The sequence below is a fragment of the Symphalangus syndactylus genome, chromosome 10 (assembly GCF_028878055.3).
Source record: "Symphalangus syndactylus isolate Jambi chromosome 10, NHGRI_mSymSyn1-v2.1_pri, whole genome shotgun sequence".
Taxonomy (NCBI): domain Eukaryota; kingdom Metazoa; phylum Chordata; class Mammalia; order Primates; family Hylobatidae; genus Symphalangus; species Symphalangus syndactylus.
The window spans coordinates 89038248-89051687 of NC_072432.2; the positions used below are offsets into that span (position 1 = coordinate 89038248).

The 13440-nt window shown below is 38.7% G+C and overlaps 1 protein-coding gene across 1 annotated transcript in view; it reads right to left on the reverse strand.

The window, feature by feature from the left end:
• Positions 1–3554: 3554 nt before the first annotated feature.
• The window catches only part of TMPRSS12 (transmembrane serine protease 12), a 43010-nt gene continuing 33124 nt past the window's right edge, over positions 3555–13440 (reverse strand). The window contains 2 exon segments of the mRNA XM_055294884.2: positions 3555–3834; positions 5714–5856. Of these exon segments, the coding sequence (XP_055150859.1) occupies positions 3583–3834; positions 5714–5856 (395 nt within the window). The 3' untranslated portion in view covers positions 3555–3582.

The window sequence follows — 13440 nt, forward strand, 5'->3', positions numbered from 1 at the left end:
AGGATTTCACGGCAGCTGTCTTTACATAATAGGGTAACGGATGATTTTCTTTTCGTTTTTCTGAGACAGGGTCTGGCTCTGTCACCCAGGCTGGAGTGCAGTGGCATGATCTCAGCTCACTGCAACCTCTACCTCCTGGGCTCAAGCCTCCTCCCACCTCAGCCTCCCCAGTAACTGGGACTACAGGCATACCACCACACCCGGCTAATTTAATTCTTTTTGTAGAGATGGGGTTTTGCCGTTTTTCCCAGACCGGTCTCGAACTCCTGGGCTTGAGCAATCTGCCCTCACCTCAGCCTTCCAAGGATTACAGGTGTGAGCCATCAAGCTCAGCTGATGATTTTCTTTCTACTTGTCGGTGTTTTCTCAATTTTATTTATGTATTTATTTATGTATTTATGTATTTTTGAGACAGGTTCTCACTCTGTTGCCCAGGCTGGAGTGTAGTGGTGTGATCACGGCTCACTGCAGCCTTGACTTCCTGGGCTCAGGTGATTCTCCTACCTCAGCCTCCCAGGTAAATAGGACTACAGGCGCATGCCACCACGCCTGACTAATTTTTGCATTTTTTGTAGAGACGAGATTTCACCCAGGAGTCTCAAACTCCTGGGCTCAAGCCATCTGTCTGCCTTGGCCTCCCAAAGTGCTGGGATTATAGGCATGAGCCACCATGCTTGGCCCTTTCTCAGTTTAAATAATAAGGGTATAATATTTGGGGAATTATAAAAATTATTTTTAAAAATAGCGTATTTTAAAATTTGAATTTATAAGCAGAAAAGGATCCTTTGTTTCAGTAATTTTGGGGGATGATATATGAGACATCCAATAGGATAGTGATCTTTGTAATGAGAAAGAGTGTGTGAATGATAGATGGGATATTAATATATAATAGAAACCAGTTACTGGCATCTTTCAAATGTTAAGAACTTCACATACTCAGCTTTTGTAATCATCACAACAGTGTTGTAAATAGGTGTTAATCATCATCTAAACTTTGATAGATACTAAATAACAGAGCAACAGTGGAAAGAAAGGCCAAGCAAGTTGGTGCGTGTCTGTTATTCCAGCACCTTGGGAGGCTGAGGTGGGAGGATGGCTGGAGGCCAGAAGTTTAAGACCATCCTGGTCAGTATAGTGAGACTCCGTATCTATGAAAAATTTAAAAATTAGTTGAGCATGGTGGTCTGGGCCCTACAGTCCTAGCTACTTGGGAGGCTGAGGCCAGAGGATTGCTTGAGCCCAGGAGTGAGCTATGATCATGCCACAGCACTCTAGGCAGCCTGAGTGACAGAGCCTCTTAAAAAATAAATAAAAAGGACACGATGTTAAAACAAAAGTTGAAACAAAGTCTATCTTAGATTTCCAAAGTTTATACTCTGATAGTTTCTTGTGATAGAAATTTTATAATTGGATTCCAGCTGGCTGACATAGTAAACTAAGCTGGGCAAAAAGATAAATAGCAGATAATGGCTCTCGCCTGATCAGAAATGTAACCTAATCTGTCATGAGATTAGAATTAAAAGGAGGAAAAAAGAAAAGAACAGAATTATAAACCTAGGCTGGGAGTGGTGGCGCACCGCTGTAATCCCAGCACTTTGGGAGGCTGAGGTGGGCAGATCACTTGAGCCCAGGAGTTCAAGACCAGCCTAGGCAACATGGTAAAACCCTGTCTCTACAAAAAATAAAAAAAAAACAGTTGGATGTGGTGGGGTACAGCTGTAGTCTCAGCTATGCAGGAGGCTGGGGTGGGAGGGTTGCTTGAGCCCAGGAGATCGAAGCTGCAGGGAGCAATGATTGTGCCATTGCACTCTAGCCTGGGCAACAGAGAGACTCCACCTCCAAAATAAATACATAGATAAGAAACGTGAACCTAAAGAGTAATTAGAAGATGCCTTTAAAGTGAAAAGCAAAGGTTTCTCCTCTAATACTGGCAGTACATTTTAGAAGAATTTCTTTTTATTAACATTCAGAGCTATCAAGTGAATCTGAGTGATATTCAGGTAGTATAAATAGGAAAAGACGAGTGCATCATGCTAATTGCTATATAAGCATCACCATCTATGAGACCTTGTCAATGGATAAGCTAAGAGCTCTTTCAAGAAAGAACAACCAACATTCCATCAGTGTTGCTTAGTCTATAAAAAGCACAGTCATCTATTCCTTGAGTGGGATAGATAACCCCAATATTAAACCAATAAACAATATTCCAATATTAACAATATTAACCCAATATTAAATGTTAATATTAAACAACATTAACCCAATATTAAACCAATAAACAATGATCCCAGTGTCAAACCAATAATGAAGGAAATTAATACATGAGATATTCATGCTTAATTTCATTTAAATCCTGAAATTAGGTTGACACAAAACACCAACAAAGAACACTTGGTTTTAGATGTTGAATGTAAAAAGAAGGATAAGAAAATAACTATTTCTCCTTTGCTAAATGGAATCTCCTAAGTTCAAGGGAAATGAGAGTTGACTAATAGTAGATATAATTCAATCAACCTTTTCTTTTGTTTCATTTTTTGTGTGTGTATGATACAGAGTCCAGCTCTGTCGCCCAAGCTGCAGTGGTGCAATCTTGGCTCACTGCAACCTCCACCTCTTGGGTTCAAGCAATTCTCGTGCCTCAGCCTCCCACGTAGCTGGGATTACAGGCATGCACCACCATGCCTCACTAATTTTTGTATTTTTAGTAGAGACAGTGTTTCACCATGTTGGCCAAGCTGGTCTTGAACTCCTGACCTCAAGTGATTCTGCCCACCTTGGCCTCCCACAATGCTGGGATTACAGGTAAGAGCTACCATGCTTGGCCCTAATTTTCTTTTGTTTCTTTTAATTCAATTTATACATTAGTTATCATAAAGTTTATCCCAGGTTGGCGTCCCTCTTTTACCCGGCATGCTTTCCAGTTGCTTCTTACAGTTAATTCAGAGGCCCCATGGGATACAAAATTTTAGCATGGACTTCAAGAAAATAAAGTTTAGAAAGTAGGTTATACTGCTGGAAAAAAGTCATAAATTTCTAAATAAAAAGTAAATTATTTGGGGGTGTGTATACCATAGCTCTCTTGGCAGAGGAAACGAAGTACTGATATTAAATAAATGGTTTTAATTAGAATTTAAATAACAGATAAATACTTGTTTCTCTAAATATACTTTGAGAATTGGAAACGAGATTATAATTCAAAAAAATCATACAAACATGTTTTAGAATAAAATCTAAGAAAGAATTTTGATTAATTTAACCAAATAACAGCTTTCATTTTAATTATAAACTATTATTTGGCATTTATACACATAAAATATATGTTTAACTGAATATTTTGTACAAACTCTATGAGTATTCCAGATACAGAATTATGATTATAAAATAAAACAAGATATTTCAAGGAGGCATGTGATTCAGTGCCAAAATTACAATTGTATATCTGTCACAATACAGCCCATAAAATGTTCACATGAAATCTCTAATGTAGGCAATTAATTGCTAGAAGACTAAATGATGTTCATTATATAGAACATAGAAAGGGACACAATGCAAAATAAAGATATGAAAGCCTTCAGAATTTCTTTATGTTGTTGCTAGTAAGATGACAAAACATAAAGCTATGAGGATCTGGCCACGTAAAATATTTATAGTGAGTATGCCTTGAGTGCTTGCGTGGAGGAAGTGCTCTGTCAGCCACTTTTGGTAGAAGGATGGCCCAATATAGATACCAGGAAAACCTCTTCGACCACAGCCATGTCCGTAACTGGTAATTCCCATTACAAAAAATCTTTTATATTCTGGTAAGTAGCACATTAATGGTCCACCACTGTCACCCTGTCAAAAAAGTCCCAAAATAGTGTTTGTTACTTCTAGTATTCTTCAAGAACAGTAATGCTGGAATAAATTATTTACATCAAACATACATTTATATAAATACACATTTTCAATATACCCCCAACTTATAAAGATCAATAGATTTTGAGCTTAATCTTCCAACTCAAACAGGAGGAATTCAGTTTTGCCCAGGTATTTGGAGGAACCATATAGCTGGTAGATAAATTTCTCATCTGCCTAGTTTTGAGCCAGAATACTATAAATCAAATTGTTTGGATTTTTAAATACAATTACTCAGGAGAAATATAATTTAGGAAGTGTGTGAAATATTGTAAAAACTGTCTATTATTAGAATATTGCTGAATACTGTGTGTGGGAAGTATAAAATGTATGCGGGATTCTTTTAGGCATGTGTGTGGTTTGCTTGCCAGGGAGAGGAGTCAACTGGCGTCTTGCAAGAGATGACAAGTTTCTAAATGTTGACAATGGCTAGTGCAGCAAAATGAGCATAAATGGCAAAGCGTCTCAGTAGTATCATAAATGACAGGTCTCTTTCATAGTCTATACAAAATTATGAATGCACCCAAACGCTGTTACCAAGGCCTGTTAATGCACTCAAAACAACAAGGACACTGAGATAACTGTTTCCAATTCTCTATATAAGGCAGGCATTGAATAATTATTTTTTGATGATGAGGATGTTTGGCCTAGGAATGCAATTCAATTAGATTGGATTCTTTACTATTTTACTCAGCAAGATTTTTAAGGAAAAGGACACAGAAAAGATAAACTTTAGATTGCAGAAATGAGAATGAGTAGGAAAAGGTGAGAGCATGGGGTACTCAGGAGTGAAGGACTAGTAGATTTGGAAATAGTGAAGAAAAGAGGAATGAAAGAGTAAAAAAGCATGAGACAAAACAAAAAATGGATCAACTGTACTTCATTAAAAAAATTAACATTTGTGCTGCAAATGATAACCTCAGAAAAGTGAAAAAACAGTCTACAGAATGGGAGAAAAATTTGGTACATTATATATCTGGTAGGGGACTTGTATCCAGAATACATGAAAAATGCTTATAACTCAGTGATAATAAAAAGACAACTCAATTTAAAAATGAGGAAGGGATCCAAATAGACATTCTGTAAAGAAGACATATAAATGGCTAATTAATACATGCAAAAATGCTCAACGTCATTAGTCATTAAGGAAATGCAAATTAAAACCACTGTGAGATACCACTTCACACCCACAACGATGATTATAATAAAAAAGACAGTAACAGGCTGGGCGCAGTGGCTCACCCCTGTAATCCCAGCACTTTGGGAGGCCGAGGTGGGCAGATCACTTGAGGTCAGGAGTTCGAGACCAGCCTGGTCAACAAGGTGAAGCCCCGTCTCTACTGAAAATACAAAAGAAAAAAAAAAAAAGAAAAAAAAATAACTGGGCATAGTGCTGTGTGCCTGTAATTCCAGCTACCTAGGAGGCTGAGGGATGAGAATCACTCGAACCTGGGAGGCAGAGGTTGCAGTGAACAGAGATTGTGTCACTGCACTCCAGCATGGGTGACAAAGCGAGACTATCTCAAAAAAAAAAAAATTGAACTGTACACTTTTAACTAGGTGAATTATATCTCAAAGGTAATGATTAAAAAAAAGGATTCAAGGTAAATTCTGCCTAAGGTTGACCCTGATGACTGTAGAAACCATGGAATCAGGAACCAAGAAGATTTGGATTGTTGAAATAGTTAAAAAGGAGAAAAAATGATTTATTATTTTTAGGCCTGATAATTAAGACCACCAGAAAGTTATCAAAGGCTTTGTTTGACAAGTTCCCTTCTGGCTTCAGAAAATATTTTAAAGGAAAATTACTTGGTCTTACCCTGCAAGTATCAAAAGCTCCATCTTCATCACCTGCACAAAATGAAGTGTTGGGAATTATTCCCCCATAACTCCTCTCAGAATTACACATCTCTCGAGAAATGTAATGCACTTCTGCGTCTTGTAAAATATTTGTAGCATTACCTGTTAACAAAAAATACCAGTAAGTTATCTTGGAACAGACATTTTTAGTGATTTAAATGTTAGTGTTTTATGTTTTCTTTCCAAAGTAACTGATTCAATAATTATGTAAAATTATATTCATATATATGTGTATGAATATGTATGTATGCCTAGGAAGATTGTAGAAGAATGTTTACCTAAATGTTTGTTTGTTTTTGAAATAGAGTCTTGATCTATTGCCCAGGCTGGAGTGCAGTGACGTGATCTCGGCTCACTGCAACCTCTGCCTCCTGGGTTCAAGCAACTCTTGTGCCTCAGCCTCCCCAGTAACTGGGATTACAGGTGCACAACACCACGCCTGGCTAATTTTCCTTTTTTAATTTTTGAGATGGCATCTCACTCTGTCACCCAGGCTGCAGTGCAGTGGCGTGATCTCAGCTCACTGCAACCTCTGCCTCCTGGGTTCAAGCAATCCTCCTGCCTTAGCCTCCTGAGTAGCTGGGATTACAGGCACTCACCACCATGCCCAGCTAATTTTTGTATTTTTAGTAGAGATGGGGTTTCACCATGTTGGCCAGGCCGTTCTCGAATTCCTGACTTCAAGTGATCCACCCACCTCGGCCTCCCAAAGTGCTAGGATTACAGGTGTGAGCCACCATGCCTGGCCAGATGTGCCTTTTTATATTCCAACTAGCAAAGTATGAGGTTTCCAAATTCTTCACATCCTCATCAATGCTTGTTATTGTCTAACTTTTTAATTACAGTCATCCTTCTATGTCATCCCAGCACTTTGGGAGACTGTTTTAAAATTACTGCTAGTGTATAGAAATGGAGTCGATTTTGTATATGGTCTTATACTGGCTGTATTACTAAACTCTGTTAATTCCAATGGATTTTAGAGCCTATTTTAATTACATCACCTGTGACTAATGAATATTTTGTTATTTCATTTGTAAGTTGTGTGTGCATCTTTTTCTAGTAACACACTTGGTAGGACTTCTACAATATTGAATACAAGTGGAGAAATTGTTCTTGATTTTAAAGGAATGTTTTACTGTAATGATGTTTGCTGTAGTTTAGAGGTCATTAACCTTAATTAGGTTAAGGAAATTCCCTTCTATGTCTAGACCGTTAAGAGTTTCTAACGATGCTTCCACTGAATTTATTCAGATAATATTTTTATCCTTTAACCAATCTGTGATGAATTCCATCAAGAGACTTCTAATTTTATTTATTTATATTATTATTTTTGAGACAGGGTCTTGCCCTGTTGCCTGGGCCCCAGAGTGCAGTGGCACAATTAGCTCACTGCAGCCTCAAACTCCTGGGCTCAAGCAATCCTCCCACCTCAACCTCCAGAGTAGCTGGGACTACGGGCATGTGCCATCATGCCCAGCTAATTGTTATTTTTGGTAGGGATGGGGTCTTGCTGTGTTGCCCAGGCTGGTCTCAAAGTCCTGGCTTCAAGTGATCCTCCCACCTTGGCCTCCTAAAGTGCTTGGATTGCAAGCATGAGCCACTGCACCCAGCTGAGACTTCTAATTTTATTTTATTTCATTATTATTTATTTATTTTTTGAGACAGTCTCGCTGTGTCACCCAGGCTGGAGTGCAGTGACGTACTCACTGCAACCTCTGCTTCTTGGGTTCAAGTAATCCTCCCTCCTCAGCTTTCCAAGTAGCTGGGATTACAGGTGCATACCACCACGCCCAGCTAATTTTTAAATTTTTTGTAGAGTTGAGGTCTTGCTATATTGCCCAGGTCATTCTTGAATGGGCCCAAGCAATTCTCCTGCCTTGGCCTCTCAAAGTGTTGGAATTACAGGTGTGAACCACCACAGCTGGCTGACTTCTAATTTTAAACCACCCTTGGATTCCTGAGATAAACCTAATTTGGTTATGATTAATTCTATTTTTTTTTGAGTCAGGGTCCTGCTCTGTTGCCTAGGCTGGTGCCTAGTGTAGTGGCACAGTCACAGGTTGCCGCAGCCTCAACCTCCTGGGCTCATGTGATCCTTCTGCCTCAGCCTCTTGAGTAGCTAGGACTACAGGTGTGCACCACTGTGCCCAGATAATTTTTTAGTTTTTTTTGTAGAAACAGTGTCTCAGTATGTTGCTCAGGCTGATCTTGAACTCCTGGCCTCCAGCAAGCCTCCTAATTTGGCCTCCCGGAGTGCTGAGATGACAGATGTGAGCCACTGTACCTGGCCATCAATTCTATCTGTAATACACTTTGTAGATTTAGTGTGTTATTACTAATAATTTGTTTGGAATGCCTGCATTTATAACGTTGGGCTTTCTCTTACTACGATTACTTGATTTTGGAATCAATAATGTGATTATTTCATACACTGAGCTGGAGTATATTCCTTTTTGTATTCTTTGGAAGCATATGTACAGGATTTAGATAATCTGTCTCTGGTATTATGGTAGAACTCACTTGTTCTGAGTTCTGGTTTTTTATTTTTGGAAAAGAAATCTACTGATTCAATTCCTTTACACTCTATAGGACTATAGAGGATTTGCATTTCTTGTTTGGTCAGTTTTGGCTAGTTACCATTTTCATATTTAGTCAATTTATTTCAGTTTTGGTTATTTACAAAGGAATTTATTCATTTTGTCTAAGTACTAAAATTTACAGCATAACATTTTAAAAAGTACTGTGCTATATGTTAGTTCATAATATTAATTCGTATTTGTGCCTTCTTTCCTTTTGTCACCAGTCTTACCAGTGGTTTGTTGTTTTTTCAGAAAACTAGATTTTGGCCTGTTGGTTTCCTCTTTTCTGTCTTTATTTTCTGTTCATTAACTGCAGTGCTTACTTTTATGTCTTTTTTTCTGCTTTCTATGGGTTTAGAATGTTCTTTCTTTTTTTAGTCTTCCTCCATAGTAGCTGAGACTACAGACATGTACCACCATGTCTGGCTGTAATATTATTATTATTATTTTTTTTTTTTTTTAGAGAGATGGGGTCTTGCTCTGCTGCCCAGGCTGGTCTTGAACTCCTGGGCCCAAGCAATTCTCCCACATTGGCCTCCCAAAGTGTTGGGATTACAGGTGTGAGCCACTGTGCTTGGCCACTGCAATGTTTATTTAAACTTTAAAAAAGTTAGACTTTGAATTCATAGTATTCAGACTTTATTCTTCAATATTAGGTCAAATATTTGCTCTTCCATATGATTCAAACTAAATATATATATATATATATTTTTTTTTTTTTTTTTTTTTTTTGAAGTGGTCTTGCCCTGGGTTGGAGTGCAGTGGCGTGATCTTGGCTCACTGCAACCTCTGCCTCTGGGGTTCAAGTGATTCTCCTGCCCCAGCCTCCCAAGTAACTGGGATTACAGGCTCATGCCACCACACCCAGCTAATTTTTTGTATTTTTAGTGGAGACGGGTTTTTACCATGTTGGCCAGGCTGGTCTCGGACTCCTGACCTCGTGATCCGCCTGTCTCGGCCTCCCAAAGTGCTGGGATTACAGGCGTGAGCCACAGCACCCAGCCTCAAACTAAAAAATTAGCCAGGCATGGAGGTGCATGCCTGTAATCCCAGCTACTTGGGAGGCTGAGGCAGGAGGATTGCTTGAACCCGGGAGGCGGAGGTTGCGGTGAGCTGAGATCGTGCCATGGTACTCCAGCCTCGGCAACAAGAGCAAAACTCTGTCTCAAAAAAAAAAAAAAAAAAAAAATGACTGATTCCTGTCTCTATAGGTTTGCCTTTTCTTGAAATTTTGTATAAATGGAATCACACATTTGCAGTCTTTTGTATATAGCTTCCTTCATTTAGCTATATACCAATGTTTTCAAGATTCATCTATATTGCAGGATAGCTTTCTTCCTTTTTGTTGTTGGATAGTGTTCTATTGAATGCATATATCATATTTTGTATATCCATTCACTTGTTGGTGGACTTTGGATTGTTTCCAGTTTGGTGTATTATTAATAATGCTATGATGAGTGTTCATAAGTTTTTGTGTGGACGTGTTTTATTTGTCTTTGGTAGATATCCAGGAATGGAATTGCTAGGTCATATGGTAACTATGCTTAACATGGTAAGTGCATATTTAACTTTTTGAGAAACTGTCAAACTGTTTTCCTAAGTGGCTTTACCATTTTACATTCTCCTCAGCAATGTATAAGGGCTCCAGTTTCTCCACATCCTTGCTAACACTTGATTTGTTAGTCTTTTGGATTATAATCATTCTAGCAGTTGCATAGTGGCATCTCATTGAGGTTTCAAGGATATTAACATAAATATCTATCTGAAATGAGGTCTTGCTGTGTCACCCATGCTGGAGTGTAGTACAGCGATCACAGCTCACCGCAGCCTTGAGCTCCTAGGCCCAACTGACCCTCCTGTGTTAGCCTCTCAAGTAGCTGGGACTACAGGCGTGTACCACTGTGCCTAGCTGATTTTTGTGGCAATGAGATCTTGCTTTGTTGCTCAGGCTGGTCTCAAACTCCTGGCTGCAAGTGATCCTTTCACCTTGGCCTCTCAAAGCACTGAGATTACAGGTGTGAGCTGCTGTACCCAGCCTGTGTTAACAGCTTTTCATGTACTATTAGCCATTTGTATACCTACCTTGGTGAAATGTGTTTTCAAATCTTTTTTGTTTCTGCAAACACTATGGTGACTTATCTTTTCAAATCTTTATCCAATTTATTTTTTATTTTTTTTGAGGCAGGCTCTTGCTTTGTTGCTCAGGCTGGAGTGTAGTGACACAATCACAGTTTACTACAGTCTCAACCTCGTGGGCCTCAAGTGATCCTCCCACTTCAGCCTCCTGAGTAGCTGGGACTACAGGCGTACACCACCATGCCCTGCTAATTTTTTGGTATTTTTTGTAGAGATGGGGTTTTGCCATGTTGCCCAGGCTGGTCTCAAACTCCTGAGCTCAAGCGATCCACCTGCCTCAGACTCCCAAAGTTTAGGGATTACAGGCATTAGCCACTTTGCCCGGCCTTAAAACAAATTTTTCTTTAAAAATTCTCGTTAATCGTAACAGTTTACACATGACTACTTTCAACCTTATTTTCTAGTCAGACCCTTCTTAATAAACCATATATTTTACTTTACATCACTTTGGTTCAGGGAGTCCAATAAAATTATTAATTTCATATTGAAATGGAAATGCATGCAACAAAAAATAAGGAAAGGGTTTTCAGAATGATAATAATATGTCAAATTAGCATTTACATTCCTGGCAAAAAGCCAGTTGGTTATAATGTATTATCATTTTTTATACACTGCTGGAGATATTTGCAGCTCTTTTTCCATTGATTTTCTTAATGGTGGCTTTTGAAGAGGATACATGTTTAAATTTTGATGAAGTCCAATTTATTATTTTTATTTTTATTAATGGTTGTGCTTTTGGTGTCCTAAGAAATCATTGCTTAATCCAATGACTCAAGGACTTTCTCTGCTTTTTTCTAGAAATCTTACAACTGTAGCTCTTATACTTAGGTCTATGATCCATTTTGAGTTAATTATTTCTCTAAGTCTCTTTGTGCTGCTAAAATATATCATAGACTGCTTATAAACAGTTGCTTAATAAACAACAGGAATTTATTTCTCACAGTTCTGGATGCTGAAATTGAAGATCAAGGCACTGGCAGATTCGGTGTCTGATTAGGGCCATTTTCTGGTTCGTAAGTTGTGATTTCCAGCTGCATCCTTACGTGGTGGAAGGGCAAGGCAGCTTTTGGGGGCCTCTTTTATAAGGGCACTAATCTCGCTGATGAGAGCTCTGCCCTCTCAAAAGGCCCTACCTCCTAATATCATACCTTGGGAGCTAGGATTTCAACATATGAATTTTGGATGGACACAAACATTCAGATTGTACCACTATTGAATATAGTAGGGAGAAAAGCTCCAAGGGTTTTTGTCGTGGCGTAAGGATATCCAGTTGTCCCAGCATCATTTGTTGAAAAGACAGTATCTGTTTTCCATTATATTGCCTTGGCACTGTTGTGAAAATCAATTGGCCATAAATGTAAGGTTTTTTCCCCCTCTATGTTGTGTTCCATTAATCTACAGTCTATCTTTTAAAAAATAAATTAATTTTTTTAAAGATGGTGTCATTGCGTTACCCAAGACTGGAGTGCAGTGGCATGATCTGGCTCACTGAAGCCTCAAACTGCTGGGCTCAAGTGATCTTCCTGCCTCAACCTTCCAAGTAGCTGGGACTACAGCTGCATACCACCACACCTGTTTTTTTTTTTTTATTTATTTTTGAAGAGATGGAGGCTCACCGTATTGCACAGGCTGGTCTTTAAATTCCTGGGCTCAAGCGATTCTCTTGCCGTGGTCTCCCAAAATGCTGGGATTACAGGCATGAGCCACCACTCCCAGGCTCTACAGGTCTATCTTTATCCCAATGTGTTGATTGCTGTGGTTTTGTAATATGTTTTGAAATCAGATAGTTTAACTCCTTCAGGTTTTTTTTTTTTCTCAAAATAATTTTGGCTATTCTAGATCCCTTGCCTTTCCATATACATTTTAGGATCGGCTTGTTAGTTTGCATGAAAAATCCTACTGGCATTTTGACAGGCCAATCTGTGAATAATTGCCATATTAACAACACTGAGTCTTCTAACCCATGAATGTAGTATGAGTCTCCATTTAGCTTAGGTCTTCTTTAATTTCTCTAAGTAATGTTTTTGTAGTTTTCAGTGTACAAGTCTTACACATCTTTTGTTAAATCCGTTCCTAATTATTCATTATTTTAAATGCTATTATGGGCCGGGCATGGTGGCTAATGTCTGTAATCCCAGCACTTTGGGAGGCCAAGGCAGGCGGATCACTTGAGGCCAGGAGTTTGAGACCAGCCTGGCCAACATAGTGAAACCCCGTCTCTACCAAAAATACAAAACTTAGCCGGGTGTGACGACGCATGCGTGTAATCCCAGCTACTCAGGAAGCTCAGGAGGCTGAGGCATGAGAATCGCTTGAACCTGGGAGGTGGAGATTGCAGTGGGCTGAGATTGCTCCATTGCACTCCACTCTGGGTGAAAGAGTGAGACTGTCTCAAAAAATAAAAATAAATAAATCAACGCTATTATGAATGGTGTTCTTAAATTTTGTTTTCAGATCGTTTATTGCAAGTATAGACATATGATTAATTTTTGTCTTCCTATAACCTCAATGAACTTGTTTTGCTAGATTTTTTTGTAGATTCCTTAAGCATTTCTACATTTACATAATCATGTCATCTGTGAATAAAGTTTCCCTTTTTGATTTCCAGTTTGTGTGCCTTTAATGTCTTTTTCTTGCCCATTGCACTGGCTAAAATCCTTGCTTTGTTCCTGATTTTATAGGGAAAGCATTCATTATTTTACCATTAAGTAGGATGGTTAGCTTATTCTTTATAGATGCTCTTTATCAGTTTAAGCTTCCTTCTATTGCTATTTTTTTAAAAAAAGAATTTCAACTTTTATTTTAGATTCAGGGGATACGTGTTACCTAGCTATATGCATGATGCTGAGGTTTTGGGTACAATTGATCCCGTCACCCAGGGTATAATTGAACCCATATACTGAGCATAGTACCCCCAAGTTAGTTTTTTAGCCCTTGGCCCCCTCCCTCCCATCCTCTTTTAGTAGTCCCT